This window comes from Alternaria burnsii, assembly GCF_013036055.1.
Source record: "Alternaria burnsii strain CBS107.38 chromosome Unknown 729, whole genome shotgun sequence".
NCBI classification, from domain to species: domain Eukaryota; kingdom Fungi; phylum Ascomycota; class Dothideomycetes; order Pleosporales; family Pleosporaceae; genus Alternaria; species Alternaria burnsii.
Window position 1 is genome coordinate 56,969 of NW_024066127.1, and position 20,759 is coordinate 77,727.

Here is a 20,759-nt window from a genome sequence, read left to right on the forward strand (position 1 = left end):
ACGGCAACATCCCTTCCTGCCGTGCCTGCTAGCTGGTAACGGACATCACATCCTCAGCCGACCTAAACTGTAAGTACTTTCTTCTCTTCACTTTCATGTGCAATGATGCAATCTTAGTTATCATCCTTAGGCGGAGGTGGTGCTGGGCTTGAGACGAGAGTGAAGACTGCTTGCGGCCTGATCCCTTGACTCGTCTAGCACCATCTATGATGAGTTTACAATCTTCTCTCTGAGCACATTCGTTCTTGCTGCAGTCATTATGGCCCAATCGCGTACTTGTACTGACTGTCACTAGAGGTATCTTCGTGAAGTGTTGACAACGATTCTACTAGGAGGCAGTATGAGGCACGCGTCGGCAAGAGGCAGTTATTGCTACATGATGGCAATGATGAACTTTAAACACCTTATTGACGTAAGTTTTCTGTCGGCAGTCTTTGAAATTAACGCCTACCCTGTTCCGTGAGCATCGCGTCCGGTTAGAGGTAATACTGTATTGATTAAGTAGCAACCCGTATGTAGTAATTCACATTACTCTACTCATTTGTTCTCACTCGTCTCCAATCCCCCATCCGCGTGCTTGCCTCCTCGCTCACCGAACGCACGGCCTCACGCTAGTCAGGCGTGATTTCCATGATACGGTTAACTGCTGTTTCCTTTCCTTTACCTTGAGTATCAATCTTCGAATAGCATCTCACATTGTTTGAACAACACCACGCTCAAAACGTCAGTCGCCATGGCGCCCCGCAAGACCACCGCTGGCGACAAGATCCCGAAAGCAAAGAAAGCATCCACTGTCAAAAAGAGCGAAGACAAGGTTATCAAGCGGCCCGCCCGCGGATATCACAAATTTCGGAATGGTCTGCTGAATGTCGCGCCCAAAGGTGATGAGAAGGAACTGTGGGCATACCCAATATCCTAGTATGGGCAACAGCTAACGTACCATCAGCACCAAGCAGAATCGGACCTCTCCACTTCTACGACTGCCACCTGAGATTCGCAATATCATCTGGAAACTTGTAAGGAAACGTCGCTGTACGAATTGTATGTGAGACATACACTGACTTCCTACGTCGACGTTAGGTGTTAGGAGGAAAAGTATATCGGACGTGGTTGTGTGGCCAGATTGGGTCTTCACCGACGCATACGACGAACGCCATGGCGCTTCTGCGCACTTGCCGCCAGGTGTATGCAGAAGCTGCAATTGTGCCGCTTACGCTTACGATGTTCTCGACCGATTACCCTTCGTACGCAGCGAGGGATCTGAGGAAGCTGAAGCCACACCAACGCAGATTGATCACATTCTTCCAGATGAACAGTTCTCATCCCGCCAACATAGGTCGTCTCTGTCGGTCCTACAGCTTAATTGCAAAATTACTCCCTTGCCTTCAAGATCTGCATATTCGACTCTTCGAGGTCTTAGATACATCAACTCATAAGGCCAACGAGGAGTGGATACGTGGGTATCTCGAGCCAGGCATTCAAAACAAGCCGATCACTTTAAAGATTGAACAGACTGATCAGAAGTGGATCAACGTCAATAATGCCTAAGATGGTGAGTAAGACGACGAGCATCCGCAATCCTCTTTTAGACATGTACTGACAAAGCTATGGCTACGCAGGTCTCTTCTGAAGTAAACGGCACTTTGAGATTCTTTTTTCTTTCCACTTTACAAGTGACCGGGGTAGTCACGAGGACCTAGAGTAGCAATCTGTATCGATGGGGAAAAATGCATATGACAGGCTATGCTGGAGTGCGGCCTTAAAAGCTTTTGATTTTGATACTTATACATAGCTCTGCTTAATATTCTCGTTCTAGAAGCACATCTCACTAACCTACGATCAAACTCTCTTCTAAGTTATTACTACCATCAAAACAGGTAATACGAATACATACCTGTCAATATGTGTTACGACTTCAACAGGAAAGTTAAAGTATTACCTTCGGGGTAAATTATAGTGTTTAGTGGTACAACTCGGTGACCACTCACCTCCTTCCTCTTACCTTGTCTGAATCACCTCCCAGGGTACAATCGGGCTTTCACTTGGTAATTGAGCCAGGGTATCTTTGTATTCATCAGCTCAGTCTCCTCGATGTCGTCAGTCACTTAATCACATCGTCCAGAAACATCGACGATATCATAATGGCATCTCGCAAGCTTGATTTCAAGAACCAGAAGGCCTCTACCAAGGGCACAAAGGCCTTTACCGACACGGAAGTAGTGAAGCGCCGGTATAAGAAGGTTCGCTTTCACGAGGATGGGCTACTCAATGTTGAACGAAAAACTGGGAAGTACTTTAAGATGTGAGTAATTGAGTCAAGGTGTGATTGACATTTCTTGCTGATTTGAATGCAGAGCGAGAGAAAACCAGCAGGATTCACTGTTGCTACGCCTTCCACCAGAGCTGCGTTGCTTGGTCTTCGAATATGTGCTTGGTGGCAACACATATGAGATCAGATACCACCAGAAAAGCGAGGCAGTAAAGCACACAACAATATCAAAGCACGCTCTCGCTTTGCTCTCCGTCTGCCGTCAAATCTTTGCCGAAACTGCTCTGCTGCCGTTCGGCTTGAACACGTTCTCGGTCTTTCACCCTCTGGTATTCAACATATGGATCAAAGGCTTTCACCTAGCTTTTGCCGAAGTTGTCACTTCCGTACGCATCAATATCCTTGCTTACCGTTTCCCGCTATCTCTGTGGTACAAAAAGTTTTACGATATACCTCGAGCTCAATACATTCCTCTTGACAGTTCTGATATACAGTTATCTTCTGTGCTCACCTCGCTCAAGGTCATACAGATTGCTTTTATTGTCAAAGCTACATCCATGGAAGATACAAATGTGATGGAGAAGCTAAACAAGTCGGGGGAAGAGATCAGAGGTTTCTACGAGTTGGCGAATAGCGGTATCAAAGTCAATTTGACCCGAAAATTGAGTAGCATAGTTCCCTTAAGATTCGGTAATACAAGCTGCCGAGTTCGGTTCTACTGAGAGTGGTTGATGATAACAAGCGGGCGTTGCGGGAGGAGAAGCAGGATTGGCGTCATGGACTATTTGTTAAAGAACCAGGTGTCAAGAGAACAGAAACCTCCATGCAGCTTAGTTGTGTATGTCCCTCCTGATACCTATTTCTACTAGCAGTTTCGAGTACATCCAAACGGAAACGGCAAGACCGCGGGACTCTTGTAACCTCCCTTGCCTACACTTCTCACTCCGAAAATGACGTTGTCCTTGTGGATAGTCGCGGAAGTAAGATTAAACCAGTTGACGTTGCCTACCTCAATCACATTTGTCCAGTGGGGCTCAATGGTGTCGCGATACAAGATCTCATATCCTTCTACCGGCAAGCCCTTCGGCGCATCCCACTTGAATTGACTGAAGTTATCGGATGTTGTGGTATTGATACCAACGTTGGTCGGCTCTCCAGGTGCGTTGGCTAAACTCCACATCGTGGATGCTACGACTTTAGCAGCGCGGGTGTTGTACTCGAAGTCTAACCATTCGACTAGGTCACCATATTGCTTGCCATTGCGTACAGTGACATTTTGACTAGATATGGGTGTATGAAGTCAGAAAATGTCTCACATATAGTTCAGGTAGGTATACTTACTGCTGCTGTGTGTAGTCTTCGTTAGGTTGAACGAATCGGACACCTGTGTATCCTGCCTCCAGGAAAGGGCGATGGTCGCCACCCCTGCTGTAGCGATCCAGACGATATATAAGGCGGACTGTCATCTCAGTGAAGGCGTTGGAGGCTACTTCATATATGAAGCGACCTAGGTTGCGAGCAGGGCTATCATTGTCACCGCCGATGCTGAGACGGGATGTAGTTGTCGTGGAGTTCTCTGTCAGAGGTGTGCCTTGGCAGAAGAGGCGGATGTTGTAAGGATCGACAGTACCGTCTGCGGCTTTAGAGTTACCAACCATATCGAGATTTATCATACCAGCTACATTCACTGATGCATTCTTGTAAGTTTGCGCCAGATTTTCCGCGCCGAGCAAACCTTGCTCCTCTCCCGCAAAAGCTGTGAATACAATGGTGGTCTTCGGCTTGTAATGCGCAAAGATGCGAGCAAGCTCTAGAGAGACCGCAACTCCTGAAGCATCGTCTACAGCACCTGGAGCATCGCCTTGGTAGTCGATAGGATCGCTGTTGCGCGAGTCATAATGGCCGCCTGTCACGTAGACACGGTCTGGGTCCTCGCTGCCTTTTAATGTTGCTACTATTGTTGTAATATTGACCGGGAAGATGATGCGTTCGTTGTCCCCAGGATATTTGATGAAGCTACAGAAGTGAAGACAAGAAGTTAGTACATGTCTGACATGCATTTCGTACAGGCACAAATACCTGTTCCAGTCCACAGTCATTCTTCCTTCGCTGGCATCAGCGGCTTCTTGGAACTGAGCTGTGAGCCATGTTCTCGCAGCGCCGATGCCTCGGGCCGGATCGGTTTGACTTGACAGGGTATGACGCGTGCCGAATGAGGCAAGTTTCCGGATTGTGCCCTCGATGTTGTCGCGTGATATCTGCGAAATAATGTCTTGAAGGTCTTCATCCGGCATTTGTTGCTCCAGTGGCTTTCCGACGACTGGTAAGGGCCATTGTTCCGTACTAGGGAATGATTGATGAGGATGGTGTACGTGGATCGGTGATGAGAAAGCAGTTTGTAGTAGTGCCGCTGTGCAGACTGCGAAGATGGGCGTGGACCGCATATTGGTTGGACTGGGATATTAATCTCAATTATAGATGTCATCTTTCCAAACGTCAAACTACAACTTATACTTCAACGCTTTTGCCATCCCACTCTTCACGACAGGCAGGCAGTCGACTGCCGGTATCTCCAGAACATTGCGATACCGCAGCAGCTACCGTCACCGGAGTAATGCAACTCTTGCTATCATGGCTCTTGACAGCGCAGATCCTGATCGTAAACGGAAGCTCGAAATGTTACCAAGACGCCAAAAGGAGCATTAGGGAAGACTTCAGCAGCAGCTGCTGCATGCTATGCTTGGCAACGGGTACCGTGTGCGGGGTTCTCCATTGAGCTTCCGAACGTTTGCGACGACGTGCGATAACACCAGGTCTCTCCCAAACCAGAAGACTATTAGTAACGTGGAAATGACTTTGCAAGATTTGCAACTTGTTATTGGCTGGCTTCGTGATGGCGCTGGCAGTGCTGGTGTCAGTTATTCGTCAAGGAACCAGATGCCTGGAAGTGTCGTTCAGCACTACCCAGCCATCAACGTTCGTTAGCCTTGGTGCCAGTCTTGGCAGATAGAAGTGTATTCCATATTTGAATGCACGCGTTTCCAGGACTCGAGTTCGTTTAATACCTATCAAGGAGGCTGGTGTTGGTGCTTGGCATGACATCATCGCATTGACATGGGAAGCCACCAAATTGCAACAATGCGACCTGGGGATAGTGACATGCCACTAACACAATGTATGCAGCAATGTCTTGTCGTCGAACATACATGCAAGCCACAAGAGGCGGCTGAAGTTCGGCGCTGTATCGAAGTTTTCTCACTGATCGACGCTTCATAGCGCCGCTACAGGCTTGACAGCCTCGGCATAACGAATCGTATCGTCGATGATTCTCACGTTGCGCAGCTTTGGCTGTAATCATGTTCTCTATTCGTCCTGGAAACACTATGTTCAACCCCACGTGTTTCATAAGCAGCCGGCGGTACCTGGGGTTCACTAACGTGAAGAAGAAGGTCGCGGAGAAACCAACCAGAAGTAGGAGCCCGCAATAAAGGGCCGATGCATCGCGCTGCATGTCATTTAAAGCGTCGGGGGGAAACTGGACGACCACTGGTCAACGTGAATGGATCACTTGTAGTCATTGGGTGTCAACGGCGGTAAACAAGAACCATCAAGGTCAACGACGCGGAGGAGAAGGTCGAAATGGTAGAAAGAGATGTATGGGTGAGGTCTGATGACAATTAATGCCAATGTGCTTACAAGAGACGATGCACTAGCGCAAAGAACAGTACTGTTGTGGTAATGACCATGTTCATTATGCATTGGGAGTGTGGTGGCTCGGGATACAAAAGGTTGAACACTGCACCTATTCTTGATGAACCATCGCTATTAGCTTTTTGCGGTATTCCTTCGTTTCTTCCCATCCAGCACTGATAATCTTTCACTATGAAGACTAGCGCTCGTTCCCTCCTCGCTCTTGCTGCCCTTCTCACCACTGCCCTTGCTGCGCCGACACCAGCGAACGGAGTGAGCTTCCCTATCACCGACCTCCTCGACAAGGACCTTACTGTCGAGGAGTATGCGGCACAGCTTGAGAACCAGAGTGTTGAAGAGCGTGGCCTTGCCAAGCGCCAGTACAATGGTGACACTTACAACCAACTGACCGATGGTACTGCATGCCGTCCCATTACCGTCATTTACGCCCGTGGCACGACCCAAGGTACGTTGGATCTGGAGAAACCCACATAGAATATGTACTGATTTCGATTGCGTAGCCGGCAACGTTGGCGAGGCTGGCTCAGAAGGTCCAACTTTCTTCAATGCTCTGGCTTCTCGTGTTGGAGGAATCAGCCGCTTGGCCATCCAGGGTGTGAATTACCCGGCTAACGTCCTTGGCTTCCTGGCTGGAGGAGATGCTGCAGGAGCTACGACTATGTTCAATTTGATCAACCAAGTGAGTGCTGAGATCACCACGCTCATATTTATAGCGATGCTGATCTGGCATCTAGGCTGCCACTCGTTGCCCTTCAACCAAGATCGTTGTCTCCGGATATTCTCAGGGCGCACAGCTTGTACACACTGCTACCCAGAGGCTATCAGCTGCCCAAGCCGCGCGTGTCACCGCTGTTGTAACATTCGGCGATGCCGACCGTGACGAGACCTTTGGCCCTGTTGCCGCAAACAAGGTTCTCATTATCTGCCATGAGGGTGACAACATCTGCGACAACGGTATTATCATCACCCCTGAGCACAGGAACTACGAGATCGATGCTCCTACGGCTGCGGCTTTTGTTGCCGCACGTGTTTGAGGCCGACAGTGACTAGGCCTGGATGCAGAATAATTCTTGGTTAATTTAATGGTTACGATGACCCATGCCGCGCACTGCTTGATCAAGATCTCCTAACCTTTCCTTGCTCTTCTTTCTAATACATCTGGAACACAAGTAAAGTACACTATGAACGACGAGGATATAGGTGCACGAACTGCAATTCAGGAAAGTGGGAAAAATTACCTTGACTAGTACATGATATTCAGAATTGCGTCTCTTCCCACTGCAAGCTTCTCCAAATCCCATCCGCGGGCCACTTTGTAGTACTGACTGGAAATCATTGTCAAAACTCGCCCCTACTTTGGCATCAACGACTGCTACTCGACCTGGGCTAGGGACTTCAATACAATCGCTACACAAGAAGACACCCTCGTTGACGTTAGTGTCAAGTGGCAGAACAGTGAAGAAAGATTCAGGCTGGCGAAACTGAAGATACATGTGTACAACGACAAAGCTAGAATGAGATTTGAATTGATGGGCAGATATACGCTTTATCATGTAAGGCGCATGCTGTCGAGCTTTTGCACCTTCCCGTCCGACGACTTGGAGAATTTTCAATTCCCACATCCTTAAGCGATCCCAACATAACGTGCTTCCCGTGTCTCATGTCGAAACGACGCATATATCCCAACTTTCGCGGATAAGCATCGCAAACCGACGAAAGCCGCGCTAAACTTGGCAAGCCACACGAAAAGTCGAGTGAAGTCATACCCCAAAGGGTGGAGGCCGGGCACGCATGGAGCGCAGAACGGCGCGCGAGTCAGTTAGCGCAGATGTCGTGCTCGCCCCATAGAAAACACCAAACGTCTCGATTGCCTCAACCTCCATCGCTAAGGGGAAAAATTGGGTAACAAGCTTGCCAAGGATCGCGGTGTCGTCCGAACTCTTAAGATATGTAGTCTCCACGTTGAACTGAGGTTCTTCACCTCATCCCGTCTTTTCTCCCCTACTCCTTTTCCGCGTCATCATGTCGTCCACCTCCTTGTCTGAGCCCTCGGACTTCCTCAAGGCTTCTGGGCCATTCTTCCGCTCGGTGCCTTTCCAAATCTTGGTAGCATGTGGTGTCTCGTTTACGGCCCCGGGTATGTGGGATGCTCTTGGTGGGCTAGGAGCTGGAGGAGCTGCTGAACCCTACGCTGTCTCCGCTGCCAACGCCCTGGTATATGGACTCTTTGCTGTAGTCTGTGTTGCTGCCGGAGCTATCAACAACCGGATCGGCTTGAAGTATGGTCTTGCACTGGGTGCTATTGGATATCCACTATATGGCGCAGGACTCTACACCAACAATGTCTCTGCGAACACATGGTTCATGTTGTTTGGCAGCGCTCTTTGCGGTATCTCCGCTGGTTTCTTCTGGGCTGCTGAGGCTGCTATCATCATCGGATACCCGTCTCCTGGAGACCGCGCGTTTTACCTCGCTATCTGGCAGACCGCCAAGGCACTTGGACCGATCGTAGGAGGAGCCATCAATCTTGGATTGAACGCAAACAAGAAGACCACCGGATCCGTTTCCTCGACGACATACATTGTCTTCATTGTCATCATGTGTCTTGGTCTTCCGGTCGCTCTGTGCTTATCACCAGCACACAAAGTCTGGCGAAGAGACGGCACACGGATCGTCACTGAGCGCGCCGCAACGTGGGGTGCTGAGTTCAAGGCTGTTGGCAAGCAGTTCGTTAGCCGCCGGATCTTGCTCTTGCTACCAGCTTTCTTCATTAGCTACTTCTACAACGGCTTCATGAGCACATGGTTGACAACATACTTCACGGTCCGAGCTCGCGCGTTCTCCTCGTTCTTCACCAACTTTGCCGGTATCTTCTCCTCGTTCATCATCGCCTTCCTACTCGACAATCAGAAAATTCACATCAAGACGCGTGGCCGCATTGCCTTCTCTTGCATTATCACCCTCTTGGTTGGTACATGGATCTGGGCTACAATTCTGCAAAAACAGAATTACGATGCATCAGAGTCTCCAGTATTTGATTGGTTCCAAGGCGGCTTTGGAAAGAGCTATGCGCTTGTTTTCTTCTGGCAATTCGGTGGTCAGGCCTTCCAGCAATTTCTCTATTGGTTGGTTGGCCAGTATGCGACGGACCTTTCTAACTTGAGCCATCTTACCGGTATTTTGAGAGGTGTAGAAGCGTTGGGCCAAACTGTTGCTTGGGCGTAAGTCTTCTTTTTCTTGAACGGCGTTCACGCATCATCGGCTAACAATCGTAACAGTATGCAATCAGAAGGTGGTGCGAACCACTTCGTCAGCATTGGTATCAATTTCGGCATCACAGTGTTGTGCGTCTTCCCTACCTGGGTCGTATTGTCAGAACTGGAGGGGAGCCACGAAGTCCGTGTTACAGAGGAGATAGCAAAAGACAAGACTCTGAGCGATACAGCTTGATGTGTTGAGGCACTGAGCACAAATATATTACTTATATCCTTCATGTCAATCGTACTAATACTTGTTGTCTATATACCACGCTCGCCAGCTCTTTCTGTACAGCGGAAAGATCAGCGACATTGACATTGAGATATTTAGGAGCGTGTCTCGGTTCTAGTTTGAACTGAAGTAGGAACTCGATAACTCCCAAGAGCTTCCGTGACCAGATACTTCAGGCAGTCCGCCCTAATTCGATTAGACAAAAAATCGGTTCGAGTGTCTAAAACACATCAAACCCAGTGCACGTGCTTGTAGACGTCGTCTCGATAGTGAAGTCAATTTCTGTTCAGAAGACTTTGCGGTAATCTTTTCGTAGCTCTCGACATACAAATGACAAGATCGGACTTGTTCCCATGTATGTCTCATGATTCAGATCGAAAGTCGCCCTACTTGGAGAATTGTGAGGACCATTTATGAGCGATTCAGATATCTGGGTCTTGATAGTCGGCGGTATCTGTAACATGGTATCCGACCCGCAAGGAGGAATACAGGACATAGAATAGCCGTCCTCGGATCCGGAAACACTGTTTGTGAGATAATTGCGACCATTTACCGAAGATGACGTACTTAGTATTGAGCATATCGCTCAAAGGAGATATTTGGAAGCCAGCGCTGGTTAAAGTCGTCGGTAGGCAACCTAACGCCATCTCTGCGTCCTGGCCTGTGATGTGAATACCATGTCTATTCTGATACCTTGATTTGAAGGGCTACACAATTGTCTTACCAAACCTCAAATGTGAAAAGCTGTAGATATCTCTAGATACGAATTCCGAGAATGATCGAACTGTCATTGGTACTGAGGACATCTCAGGGAACATGTGTAACCAACATAGAGGGCCTATCGCTTGGGCATACGAGACTGAAGACCAAGTAAACGCATGAGCTTTGCAGCGTCGTCGAGAAGGGGAAGTGACTTGGACTCATACATCCAGTTATCTTGATAGATCATTCTGTCTGAGCGAGGTGATTGATCAGCAGATGTTTCAGTATTCCATGATCCAGTTGACTGATGGGTCAAACGCGCCGGGAAATGATTATCGAAACAACCTTAGTGGAAGGTGGCTTAGTTGCCACGACGTGTTGGGTGAGGTTGCAGAACGTAAAAGGGACGCGTCGAACGCGTCGGCAAGTACACCCCGCCATTATCGGACGGCAAGTCCGACCGAGTTATGACATCTATGGTTCGGAGCTACCACCCCACCCCAACACTACTCCAACACTCCAACAAGACCTCCAACATTGCATTGTACATACTTGAGTGTAAAGATTCTTTGGTTGTGTATCCTCGAAAGTTCCCTCTTTCTTGTGCGACTACGGCAAACATGGCATCACTGCTGAAAAAGTCCCTGAAGCTCGCGCTCATCCAACTCGCTTCGGGCGCTGATAAGACGGCGAACCTTACATCCGCACGCCAAAAGGTTCTCGATGCCTCGAAAGCCGGCGCAAAACTTGTAGTGCTTCCCGAATGCTTCAATTCGCCTTACGGAACAAAGTACTTTGACAAGTACGCCGAGACACTGCTCCCGTCCCCGCCATCGGAATCGCAATCGCAGACATTCCACGCGCTAAGCAAGTTGGCAAAAGAGGCGGGTGTATATCTTGTAGGAGGAAGCATACCGGAGAGGGACAGCAAGGATACGAAGAAGCTATACAACACGAGTCTGACGTTTGCGCCCAGTGGAGAGCTGCTTGCAACTCACCGCAAGGTGCATCTGTTCGACATTGATATTCCAGGGAAGATCAAGTTCAAGGAGAGCGAAGTGCTATCGCCAGGCAACAAGATCACTTTGGTTGATCTACCAGAGTACGGAAAGATTGCGATAGCAATCTGCTATGACATACGGTTCCCCGAACTTGCGATGATTGCAGCAAGAAAGGGCGCGTTTCTACTACTGTACCCTGGCGCATTCAATCTCACAACTGGTGCATTGCATTGGGAGTTGTTGGCGAGGGCCCGGGCAACGGACAACCAGGTCTACGTTGGACTGTGTAGTCCAGCGAGAGATATGGAGGCCGAATACAATGCATGGGGACACAGCATGGTTGTCGATCCGAATGCGGCCGTACTAGAACAGCTTGATGAGAAGGAAGGTGTACTCATCCGCGAGTTGGAGGCAGGAAAGATCGAAGAGATCAGGAAGGGAGTACCGTTGTATGGACAGAGGAGGTTTGATGTGTATCCTGACGTCAGCGAAGGTGGCCGGTTCAAAGAATAGCATGAGCAATGATATCAAAACCGAGTAGACACGGAAACGTGTGTTTCAGTCTGTGTCCCAATATGCCATTTGCGGATTGGTAAGGCTGGTGGTGCCAGATCAGAAAGTTTTGTGAGTTTTGTTGATAGGAAAACGACTTTAGGGCGGTGTTGGGCTGAACAGGGCCCAAAGACGCGCACTGGTTGGGGGAGGTAGCACTGAAGCTAGCCATATCAACGGGGGGCTTAAGGGCACCTTGCCTCCAGCAAATGGGCGGCGCTCTACATGCGACACGCCACATGCAGTTGCACAAGACGCTGCAAAGGAGATATGCACCGCGCAGTAGAGGCGGAATGCATTGCAAAGGTATGCACTGTCTCTAATATGATTGATTTGCAGCAGCAAACACTGCAACTATATCCAGGGCGCAGCCTCGATAGATGCATCCTGTCACAATTGAGCTTCTTCGTACCAGCAGCGCGCGTAAGAGATAGGCGATAGATTTGAAATTGGGGGGAGTGAATACCTGGTGCCCCCGAAAACGGGCTGGTGACCGCCCAAAATCAGGGCACGTTTGCTGTTTCCCGCTGTCACTTAAGGTAGCAATCCCCCCGACCCCCCGAAATTTCAAGCGCTCCTCCCCGTCCAAGCTGCCGCGCCCTCACTCCCCAAACACCCGCCCGTCATTCTGTCTTCAACCACTTCGCGTACAACGCCAACCATCATGGCGCCCAAGAAAAAGGAAACGCCAGCAACTGGCCAGCTTCTGATCTCTGTCGCAGAGTTCAGGAAGACCCGCGACTCGGTACGTACCACAACTTGCTTCGTCTTGTCTGCCATAGCGACGCGCCTGCCTTCAGTTATCGCGTCGCGATGGCACCACGCTCAACACGGCGCCACCTTCACCTCGCCTCGTCTTTTCTTTTGTATAACCTTGATCGCCTAATCTACGCGACTCCAAACTGGCGACATTTGCCTATGGGCGGCTTCCTGCGCTTCTGCCAGAGACGCGTCAACCCCAGCTAGTCGCAATGGCGCCAGCGCAACCAAGATCGCGCAATCGCTCCAGTGCGACCAAGACTGTAGCGCACAAAGACGAAGCAATTGCTTACAATCACAATCAGGTCATTTTCAATCTCCACGAACTCCAGAATGGCCTGGTCAACGTCCAGCACGGCATCACCAGTCTCTTGGAGAGCTACAAACAGCACTGCCACTCGGTCCTCGGCTACGAAGAGGGTGCGACAACACCCTACAACAACGATATCGCTACACTCGGCGCTGCCGCTTCTGCCGCCTCCGTCCTCGAAGCTGGCCAAAAAGCCGTCGAAGAAGTAACCCAGGGCCTCGGCGACAAGGCGGGTGACGCGAGCAAGAGCAAGAAGCGCAAACGCGAGAAGAAGGAGAAGGACCCCAATGCGCCCAAGAAGCCGCTCACTGCTGCCTTCTTGTACCACCAACATGCGCGTCCCATCGTAAAGGCCGACCTTGAGGCCGCGCTTCCTCCAGGCGGCCAGATAGAGAAGAATGCTGTCCAGATCGAAGTGAACAAGCGCTGGAACGAGCTCTCAGAGGAGGAGAAGGAGGTAAGCATTCCCCATATAGCTCGATACCGTCTGGTCACTAACACAATCGCAGCAATGGAAGGCGTCTTACCGCAATTCAATGGAGGAGTACAAGACCGCGTTAGCTGCATACGTCGCAAATAAGGGCATCAAGGACGCTGAGCTTATCGAAGAGGATGACGCTTCCGACGAGGCCGAGCCCGAAGTAGAGGCTGAAGTCGGCGCCGTCGATTCCGATGTATCCTCTGAAGACGAGGATGAAGCACCAGCTGCCAAAGCACCCTCTCCACCTGCAAAAACTCCACGCAAGCGCCAGAAGACAACTCCAGCTGTCAATGGCAACTCAATCCCCGTCTCCATCGCTCCCGCTGCTACTGCTTCAACTCCAGTCCCACTTCCGACCTCCCGCACAGCGCCGCAAACGACAGCCCCTGCCTCCAATGCCGTCGCCGAGACACCTGCGAAGAAGGATAAGAAGAAGAAAGACAAAGCCGCACCACAGCCTATCGCCCCTGCTCCAGCCACCTCCCCCGACGAGCCCAGCCCCGAGGAGACTGCCAGCAAGAAGAAATCCAAGTCTGGCCGTAGCACACGCAACAACGAGGTCGAGGGCGACAAGGAGAATACAGCGCAGGAGAAGGAAAAGACTGAGAAGGCCGAAAAAGCCGAGAAAGCTGGCAAGGAGAAGAAGCGCGATCGCAACAAGAGGAAGAGCGAGGTTGCTTCAACCTAGAAGGTAAAGAAGGCACGCAAGAAAAAGAGGCGCGACCACAGGAAGAGAAGATCTGCCTCAACCCAGACGGGTTTCTTCCCGTCGTGATTTATCCACAGCATGCGCTTCCCTTTATGTTTCTCACATCACTTCAGCGAAGGAAATGTGAAGCGAGTACGTCCCTGGCACGAAAATGGTGGCTAGACGCAACATTCTGTACTGTATGCTTTTCCCCGTCGCTAGGTTTTTTTGGAAAGGCGAATGGTGTGAATAAGCGTACTGTACGACACTGTCTTCGGACGATCATCTTCTTAGTATAGATATCAAGGGGATTTGCGAATAGCATGGTTTCTTTACATGGATGCTTGCCCCTCTGCTGTGACTATGTTTATCTGATGATGATGATCATGATGATGGAGGTTAGAAGCAAACACTATCTTCTGCTGTATCAGTCGCAGAGGCCGAAGATTTTCAATCCATTTCATAGCATACTTCGTGCTTAGAGATACATGCAGATTAAAAATTCTTTAGTATCCAAGTGGGTTCGTCCCAGGAACCTTCTCCATGCCAGACCCAAGCTTCCGGCTTTACCGAACGTCAATGTGCAGATCCAATGACCAGTGTGTCCAAACCAAGTCTCTATGCAATCCCACTATGCAGTGCCCGTCTCCTACCCAGCTCCAAAGGCTCTCTAAGCCTCTAGTGCATCAGCAAATACCTCATCTTCCTCACTGCTCTCCTCCATCTCATTCTTGAATCCCCTCCTAGCCACCGCGTCCTCTTTTGCATTCTTCCCCTCTCCCTCCACCGGCTTGCCAGCCGCAGCAGCAAGCACACCCTCAGCGCCAGCGATGCCTTTCATCATCTCCGCACCGTAAGCAACACGCTTCTCCCTGACGTCCTTCAGGTACTCCAGTGTGAGTCTAGCACACTCTTCCTTGGCTTTCTTCTTGCCATATATGTTGCGAACTTCGCCGATGGGTCCTTCGTGGGGGCCTGCGCCGCGGAAGAAGCATGTCACAGTATGGAAGTTGGGATCTTCGGGATGAGAAGTGTATTGCCATTCTGGTGTCGGGAGAGCGAGTATGACTGCTAGACTGGCAACTTGTTGAGCATAGCTCTTAGTACCGGGAGAGGCTGTTGATGTAGATGCTAGAGAAGGAACAAGGTCTGGTTCTGATATTGATACCATTTCGGGAATACTCGGTTGGGCTTTTTTCTTCTTGATACCGCCCACGAGAGTCACGTCCTCAGGCCATGTGCCAATGGACTTGAAGTACTCCACGGCATGACGGGCGGCGTCCCGACGCGCAGCTTTCTTGGAAGAAAAGAGGTTGTTGATAGAACCGAATTCCCTGTCCAAGCCTTCAATGGTGAGGATGCAGGCAAAGCGCTGGCCGGATTGGTAGTCAGTATAGGTTGGCTGGGGTGAGTTGGTGGCGCGCTGGAATTCTGTCGGGTATGTCAGTCAGACGGAACGCTCCAAGTAACCGGAGCCCTTGAAAAAGCGTGCCTTACAGTAGTACAAGGATGGAAGAGAGATCAACCTACCGAGAATCTGACCAACATAGTTCTCACCAGGCTCCTTCTCCTTGACTTGCTGCACAGCCTGAATACCAGCATTCTTCTTCTTACTCTTCTCCGCCTTCTGGATCCTCCCCTCTTTCTCTAACCCCTCAAGCACTATTAATGCCTTCTGGCTCATGGCTTCTTTAGCCTCCTGTTTCCTGTTGAATTTCTTATCTGCGCTCAGGCCTTGTAGCTCATCGGCATTATCTAGACCAGGAAAGCTCACAGAGACAGTCCATCCAGTCTCACCGCTCCCTCCATACGTGAACAGCGGTTGCGGAATGCCGAGCGCCTGATACTTTTCGTGAAGAAGGATGGTATGCTTGGATGAACGGGCACCAACTGCCACGGGCTTTAGAGAAGCGACGTTCTCATTGCTCTTAGTCTTCTTCGATGGAGGACCAGCAGAAGCCGCACTTTTTGCTTCGCGGACGAGCAGCTGAGATTGGTGTGCATCTTTGTGCTGATTAATGAAGTCTTCGATCCTGAAAACGCCATCAAGCGGAGTACTATTACTCTTGATTTCATCTACGTGTGTCGACCCGAACGCGGGCATTTGAATTGGTGTATCGGCCTTCATCTTGCGCTTCTTAGCCTTATCGTAGGAGCCTTGTTGATCGTGTACAGTATCAATGTCAAAGGGATCGGAGAATGAACTTGTTGAGTTGCTGGCAGTCAGATTTGATGACAGCGGAGAAGATGAAGGAGGCACGATCAAGTGTCTCTTTAGATCCTCTCCTGGTGTGTACATGGCAAAGATGAACAGAGATGGAGCGAGCGATTGCTGTTGCAAAGCTTGGGGTGTGGAGCTTAATGGTGTTTGCCCCGCTCAATGCATGCATGCAGGCGTGATAGCGCGACAGCGCGACAGCGCGTTTGTATATGTAACGCGCCGTGTCGCTTTAGCAGTAAGCTTTTGGGTGCGAATGGCATAGACAAGCATGCGGTGTAGAGATCTTGTTAGGTAACGACGTTATTGTTGGTCGAAGCAAAGGACCAGGCGTGCGGGCTGACGTCTGGGTTTGGAGATGGGCTCCGCTTGCCTGGCGGGTGATGCCGCCGCCGTTGGTAGTCCCCACCTACCACAAAGTCCTTACAGGCCGCCATGCTTGTCGTATGCATAGTCCCCAGGCTCACCGACGATCACAACTTCTACGTGCATATGCCGCCTATTTTAGGTTTCTATGCAGGACGATCGGCTGTGCAGCGCAAGGGACGCCCTAACGACCGTTGAAAGCCTAGCTGGAAGCCCTACGCCACTTCCGTTGTTAGTATACAGTCTTGAGTGACTCAAATTCTTCTGTAAGTTGCATACGTCAGTATTTCTAGCATGTTTCAAGTCCAGATAGTGTCAAAGAGCTTAGTAGCTTAAAGGGCGGTTTGAGTCAGTGGGCACGAGCGTATCGCGATCAATGTGTCGAGATGTGCAGTACCAAATGAGCGTGCGTCATTACATTATCGTTACCCTCTAGTCTCTTGAACAATATGTCTAATCATGATCTTCGTAATACAAAAATGGCCAGCATACAGTCATACCATCATGAGCAGCAACCCAGTCGGCCACTCCCATCTAATAGCTTCTATCCCTTTGATTTTTCTCAGTCAGATCTGGCACACCATGCTCGGAAATATGTGCATGCTCTTTCTGGTGATTCATCCAACTGCTAGTCCTTTCCTCAAATGATCTCTGTAGTTCTTGCAAGTCCCATAGGCTATGACCGGCATGAGCGTGCACACCATGAAGACCAGTTGCCACCGACTCCTCTCTTTGATTGATTCGTTGATAAACATCGTGGTCATGTGAGTTTCCATGATCTTGTGCTGGCTTTGTATACTCGCAGGGATCAATGTAGGAACCATACTGCTCAGCTGTATGCTCGAGATGCGATATCAGGTGTAGGTGTTGCCAGTTAGGTTTGATGGAAAAGCAAGCTAGATCGGTGGACGTCTGCAAGCCATTTGCGTTCACAGGGACTAACTGGCCATGTTCGCCTATAGCAAGTCCCATGGCCGCAAACTCGTCGTGTTCCAAGCCAGCAAGTGAATGCAAACCTTCGAGTCCAGCGCCCTGGCTTAAAAAGCTTCCATAAGCCGCTATATTTGTAGCAGGCTCAAAGACATCGTTGATAGTCATGTGACCATCGCTGAAGTTGAAGTCGCTGTCGTGCGCGCTCGACGACAACGTAGCTTGATTGCGTGGCAGTGCGAAACTTTGTTGTGAGAAGCCTATTGTAGTGGTAGCCGCAGAGCCCTCTATATGGTCTAAGTCTGATTGCATGGATCCAAGTATATCGATAGAAAGTGGCGGTGGATGACGTTCATGATGAGACTCAATCTCATGTGAGTGATTCGAGGTATGTGTTTGTACCAAGTCCGCTGGTAGCTGTGGAGTTTGGTAATATGTCATGACGTTCGCAGGACTGGATGTCGGTACATCCGTGACTTGCCCATGCTCAACCTCCACATCACCCAGATCTTTGTGGTAGTCTTCCGCCTCATCGCCCCGTCTCGTTTCTGCAGCTGACCGATTCTTAACGAAATTGAAAGGACGCCACTTCATGCTGTCAGCTTCCGCTGAGTTCCTCGTCCGCTGAAATCTCCAAAGGACAGTGCAGAGACATTGAGCCTCGTTGGTGCCAGGTATGATACCGTATATATCCTGTACTGCTGTGAGGCTTGGGTCTTGGACACTTCTGAAATCTCTGTAGCTCATGTTACCACATCGTTTCATCCATGTCAACCAAAAGGCAGCGTCAAGCTTGACACGCAAAGCGCCTTTGGATCTATAAGAACCCGGCCGGTACTCACATGACGTGCGATGTTCTTTTCCATCATGAGTCATGCTGTCAAGTTCCGAATCGACAAAACCTTGTCCGTCGTTGTAGAATCGCGTCATGCATTCCATATATTCGTATCTGGAAAGATCAAGATGCGAGTAGAGAGTGAATGCGATGGTAAGATCAGCCTCTAGCCGTACTTCTGTCATCAGCTTGATGGGTACGGTGCAGACCAAAACGTTGCGACCGTTTCTCATCCAGTCATCCGTCTCGGATCGCAGGAAGTCAAATTCAGGGTATTGGTGATGCCAGGAGGCAAGATCTGCGATATTCCATTCATCAAGCTTGCCGTTCGAGTGCGCTTCAATCGAACAGTGCACGAGCTGGTCATCACCGTGAACGATCAGGCTAAGGTCTGTGAGTGTGAAGAGCGATGACAGCGAGCGATTTTCAGGGCCGGAACCCAAGGCGAGGTCCTGTTGTGGGTCGACGAGATGCGGCCACACGTGCGGTGAGGCCATGTTGTACTCATATTTGGTAACAGAATCAGTGCGCTGCGCATGTTGGCGGCCACGCATATGTGACGAATGACATGTAAGAATGGGTGTGCTCGCGCATCGGCGCTTCGTTATGTCCTCTGGTGTGGCCATATAGAGAAGGACTATGGTGCTGGTTAGTCTCATTCCGGTAGGCCCTGGCGCAACCCTCCTGATGACACTAAGAATAGCAACGGCAAAGCCACCGCCACTTCTTTCTAGAAGGACTTTGGAAGATAGGAACTTTCCGAAGGCCTGATGTTTGGTCGATGTATGCAGGGCATCCAACGGAACATTGGGAGCCACATGTGAGAAGACTCATATCGATTGGTATAATGTACGAAATGGGGACTCACCAGCAGGAACAGCCCTGAGTTTTTGCTTGAGCACCTGGAGGTGGCTAGAAATCTGTTTACGGTCGCGTCTGATACCTGTATCCCTGTAGATGGAATCTTGGATCAGCTCGTTTCGACCTCGCTGTGTGCCCTCGAGCATGTATTTCTTTCGACCCATTGGTGGCCATCTTACGAGTGCTGTAGTATGCTAGTCAGCCCTCCGATACGAATGCCGAAACAAGGCTCAAATAGAACAATTAGAGGACAACGATCGTTATAGGCAATGCAGCACCCTCATGTTAGAATGAGATATAGTGAGAGTGTCATCTTACCTGTCCAGAAGGCATGCTCTATGAAATCGGGCCAGACTGTCTTGTCCTTCTCTTGCTGAAGACCCTCCGCTTTTCTCCTTTCCTGCTCCTTCCTCTCCGCTGCATCTCTTGCAATGACTTCGGCCGGTGTAAGAGCGGGCTGTTTCTCTCGATAGGCCTGGTATTTTTCCGATCGTTGAAGTAATTCGTACAGTCGACCAAGTTCACATCTGATCTGCTTCTCCGACCTTTCGACTACAAAGCCCGCAAGCCCAATGTGTTGTGCGTGTACATTGCCAGTGTAGTAGGTTCCTGTAGTGACGCACTGCTGCGCGTAAGCGTTCTCGGACGGACTCAGACTGCCTCGTTGCAGTTGTAGTGGAGCCGTGACGTTGTGACTTTTGGAAGATTGCTCAGCGCGATGCTTTTGAAGGACACCTTGGTGCTGGAATGGGCTCTCGGCCGGAGTGCCTTCCAAGAGGGGAAGATGCGCCGACGACCCGCATAAGGGTTGAGATTTGACTTGCATGGTGGGCTATGGCATCTAACAAAAAGGTACACGAAGAGAATGGTAAGAGTAAGAATAGAAGCTGACGCAGAACACAATGAATGTTAAGCAACTGGAGCAACAAGCGCGGTGAATGATGATGAGGATGCAACTGAGTATGTGGCGAAGTATGCAGATGGTTACATTGACATAAAGTATGGTCCAGATGACCAGCCCTAGGCAGGAGGACTACATGATAGGCAAGTAGGCCATAGCACCCACCGTAGGGTGCGATACGATATCCGCTAACCTGAAACTGATAGAGGGGTCAGTCATCGAGGTGACATGGCCAGTACCATGGGATTAAAATTAACGTGCTTTGTGGCTTCATCATGGCCGCAAAAGACGTTATGTTTGGACTGTTATCCATGTCATCATCATATCTGTTTGGACTTCTTCGTCTGCTGAAATGGTAAATGTAGTGTCGTTAGCAGAGGGATCAAAGGCATAGAGCCGACTGCCATCTACTCAACAGTCATCTGATTGGTTGTGTCCAAGTAGAACCCTCACGGATTGCTCAGAACAAGAATCGATGTCAGTGGCCGCAAACAACAAAGTACGTCAAGTCTGCGTGATCGACAAACGTCTCGTTCGTGGCTGTCTTACTCCCTTTGGAGTAGTCTGAAACGCCGTGTGGTGGCCACGTCCATTCATTCACTCCGCTGGCGGTATACCCTGCCAAGGCTTAGAATGCGGTGTTCTAGATATAGCGTCGTGCAGATGGTCAAAGCCCTCTACTACTT

The 20,759-nt window shown here is 49.9% G+C and overlaps 7 protein-coding genes across 7 annotated transcripts; 5 read left to right on the forward strand and 2 right to left on the reverse strand.

Moving 5' to 3' along the window:
- Positions 1-733: 733 nt before the first annotated feature.
- GT037_010325 (uncharacterized protein) lies at positions 734-2,991 on the forward strand (the record flags this gene model as incomplete). Its single annotated transcript, XM_038935372.1, has 5 exons — positions 734-897; positions 947-1,016; positions 1,081-1,244; positions 2,123-2,302; positions 2,355-2,991. 5 exons carry the CDS (start codon positions 734-736, stop codon positions 2,989-2,991), a joined length of 1,215 nt encoding a protein of 404 aa, XP_038781880.1.
- Positions 2,992-3,134: 143 nt separating this feature from the next.
- GT037_010326 (zinc metalloprotease) lies at positions 3,135-4,713 on the reverse strand (the record flags this gene model as incomplete). Its single annotated transcript, XM_038935373.1, has 3 exons — positions 3,135-3,549; positions 3,611-4,285; positions 4,349-4,713. The coding sequence occupies 3 exons, from the start codon at positions 4,711-4,713 to the stop codon at positions 3,135-3,137; spliced, it is 1,455 nt and encodes a 484-aa protein (XP_038781881.1).
- A 1,438-nt stretch (positions 4,714-6,151) lies between these two features.
- On the forward strand, positions 6,152-7,014 carry GT037_010327 (cutinase precursor; the record flags this gene model as incomplete). The annotated part of the gene is made up of 3 exons (XM_038935374.1): positions 6,152-6,425; positions 6,481-6,659; positions 6,715-7,014. 3 exons carry the CDS (start codon positions 6,152-6,154, stop codon positions 7,012-7,014), a joined length of 753 nt encoding a protein of 250 aa, XP_038781882.1.
- Positions 7,015-8,002: 988 nt separating this feature from the next.
- GT037_010328 (mfs general substrate transporter) lies at positions 8,003-9,430 on the forward strand (the record flags this gene model as incomplete). Its single annotated transcript, XM_038935375.1, has 2 exons — positions 8,003-9,201; positions 9,259-9,430. 2 exons carry the CDS (start codon positions 8,003-8,005, stop codon positions 9,428-9,430), a joined length of 1,371 nt encoding a protein of 456 aa, XP_038781883.1.
- Positions 9,431-10,791: 1,361 nt separating this feature from the next.
- Positions 10,792-11,685, forward strand: GT037_010329 (carbon-nitrogen hydrolase; the record flags this gene model as incomplete). The annotated part of the gene is made up of 1 exon (XM_038935376.1): positions 10,792-11,685. One exon carries the CDS (start codon positions 10,792-10,794, stop codon positions 11,683-11,685), a length of 894 nt encoding a protein of 297 aa, XP_038781884.1.
- A 703-nt stretch (positions 11,686-12,388) lies between these two features.
- Positions 12,389-13,962, forward strand: GT037_010330 (uncharacterized protein; the record flags this gene model as incomplete). Its single annotated transcript, XM_038935377.1, has 3 exons — positions 12,389-12,469; positions 12,789-13,250; positions 13,303-13,962. The coding sequence occupies 3 exons, from the start codon at positions 12,389-12,391 to the stop codon at positions 13,960-13,962; spliced, it is 1,203 nt and encodes a 400-aa protein (XP_038781885.1).
- A 670-nt stretch (positions 13,963-14,632) lies between these two features.
- GT037_010331 (uncharacterized protein) lies at positions 14,633-19,998 on the reverse strand (the record flags this gene model as incomplete). The annotated part of the gene is made up of 5 exons (XM_038935378.1): positions 14,633-15,393; positions 15,493-16,319; positions 17,490-18,948; positions 19,180-19,356; positions 19,491-19,998. 5 exons carry the CDS (start codon positions 19,996-19,998, stop codon positions 14,633-14,635), a joined length of 3,732 nt encoding a protein of 1,243 aa, XP_038781886.1.
- Positions 19,999-20,759: the final 761 nt, after the last annotated feature.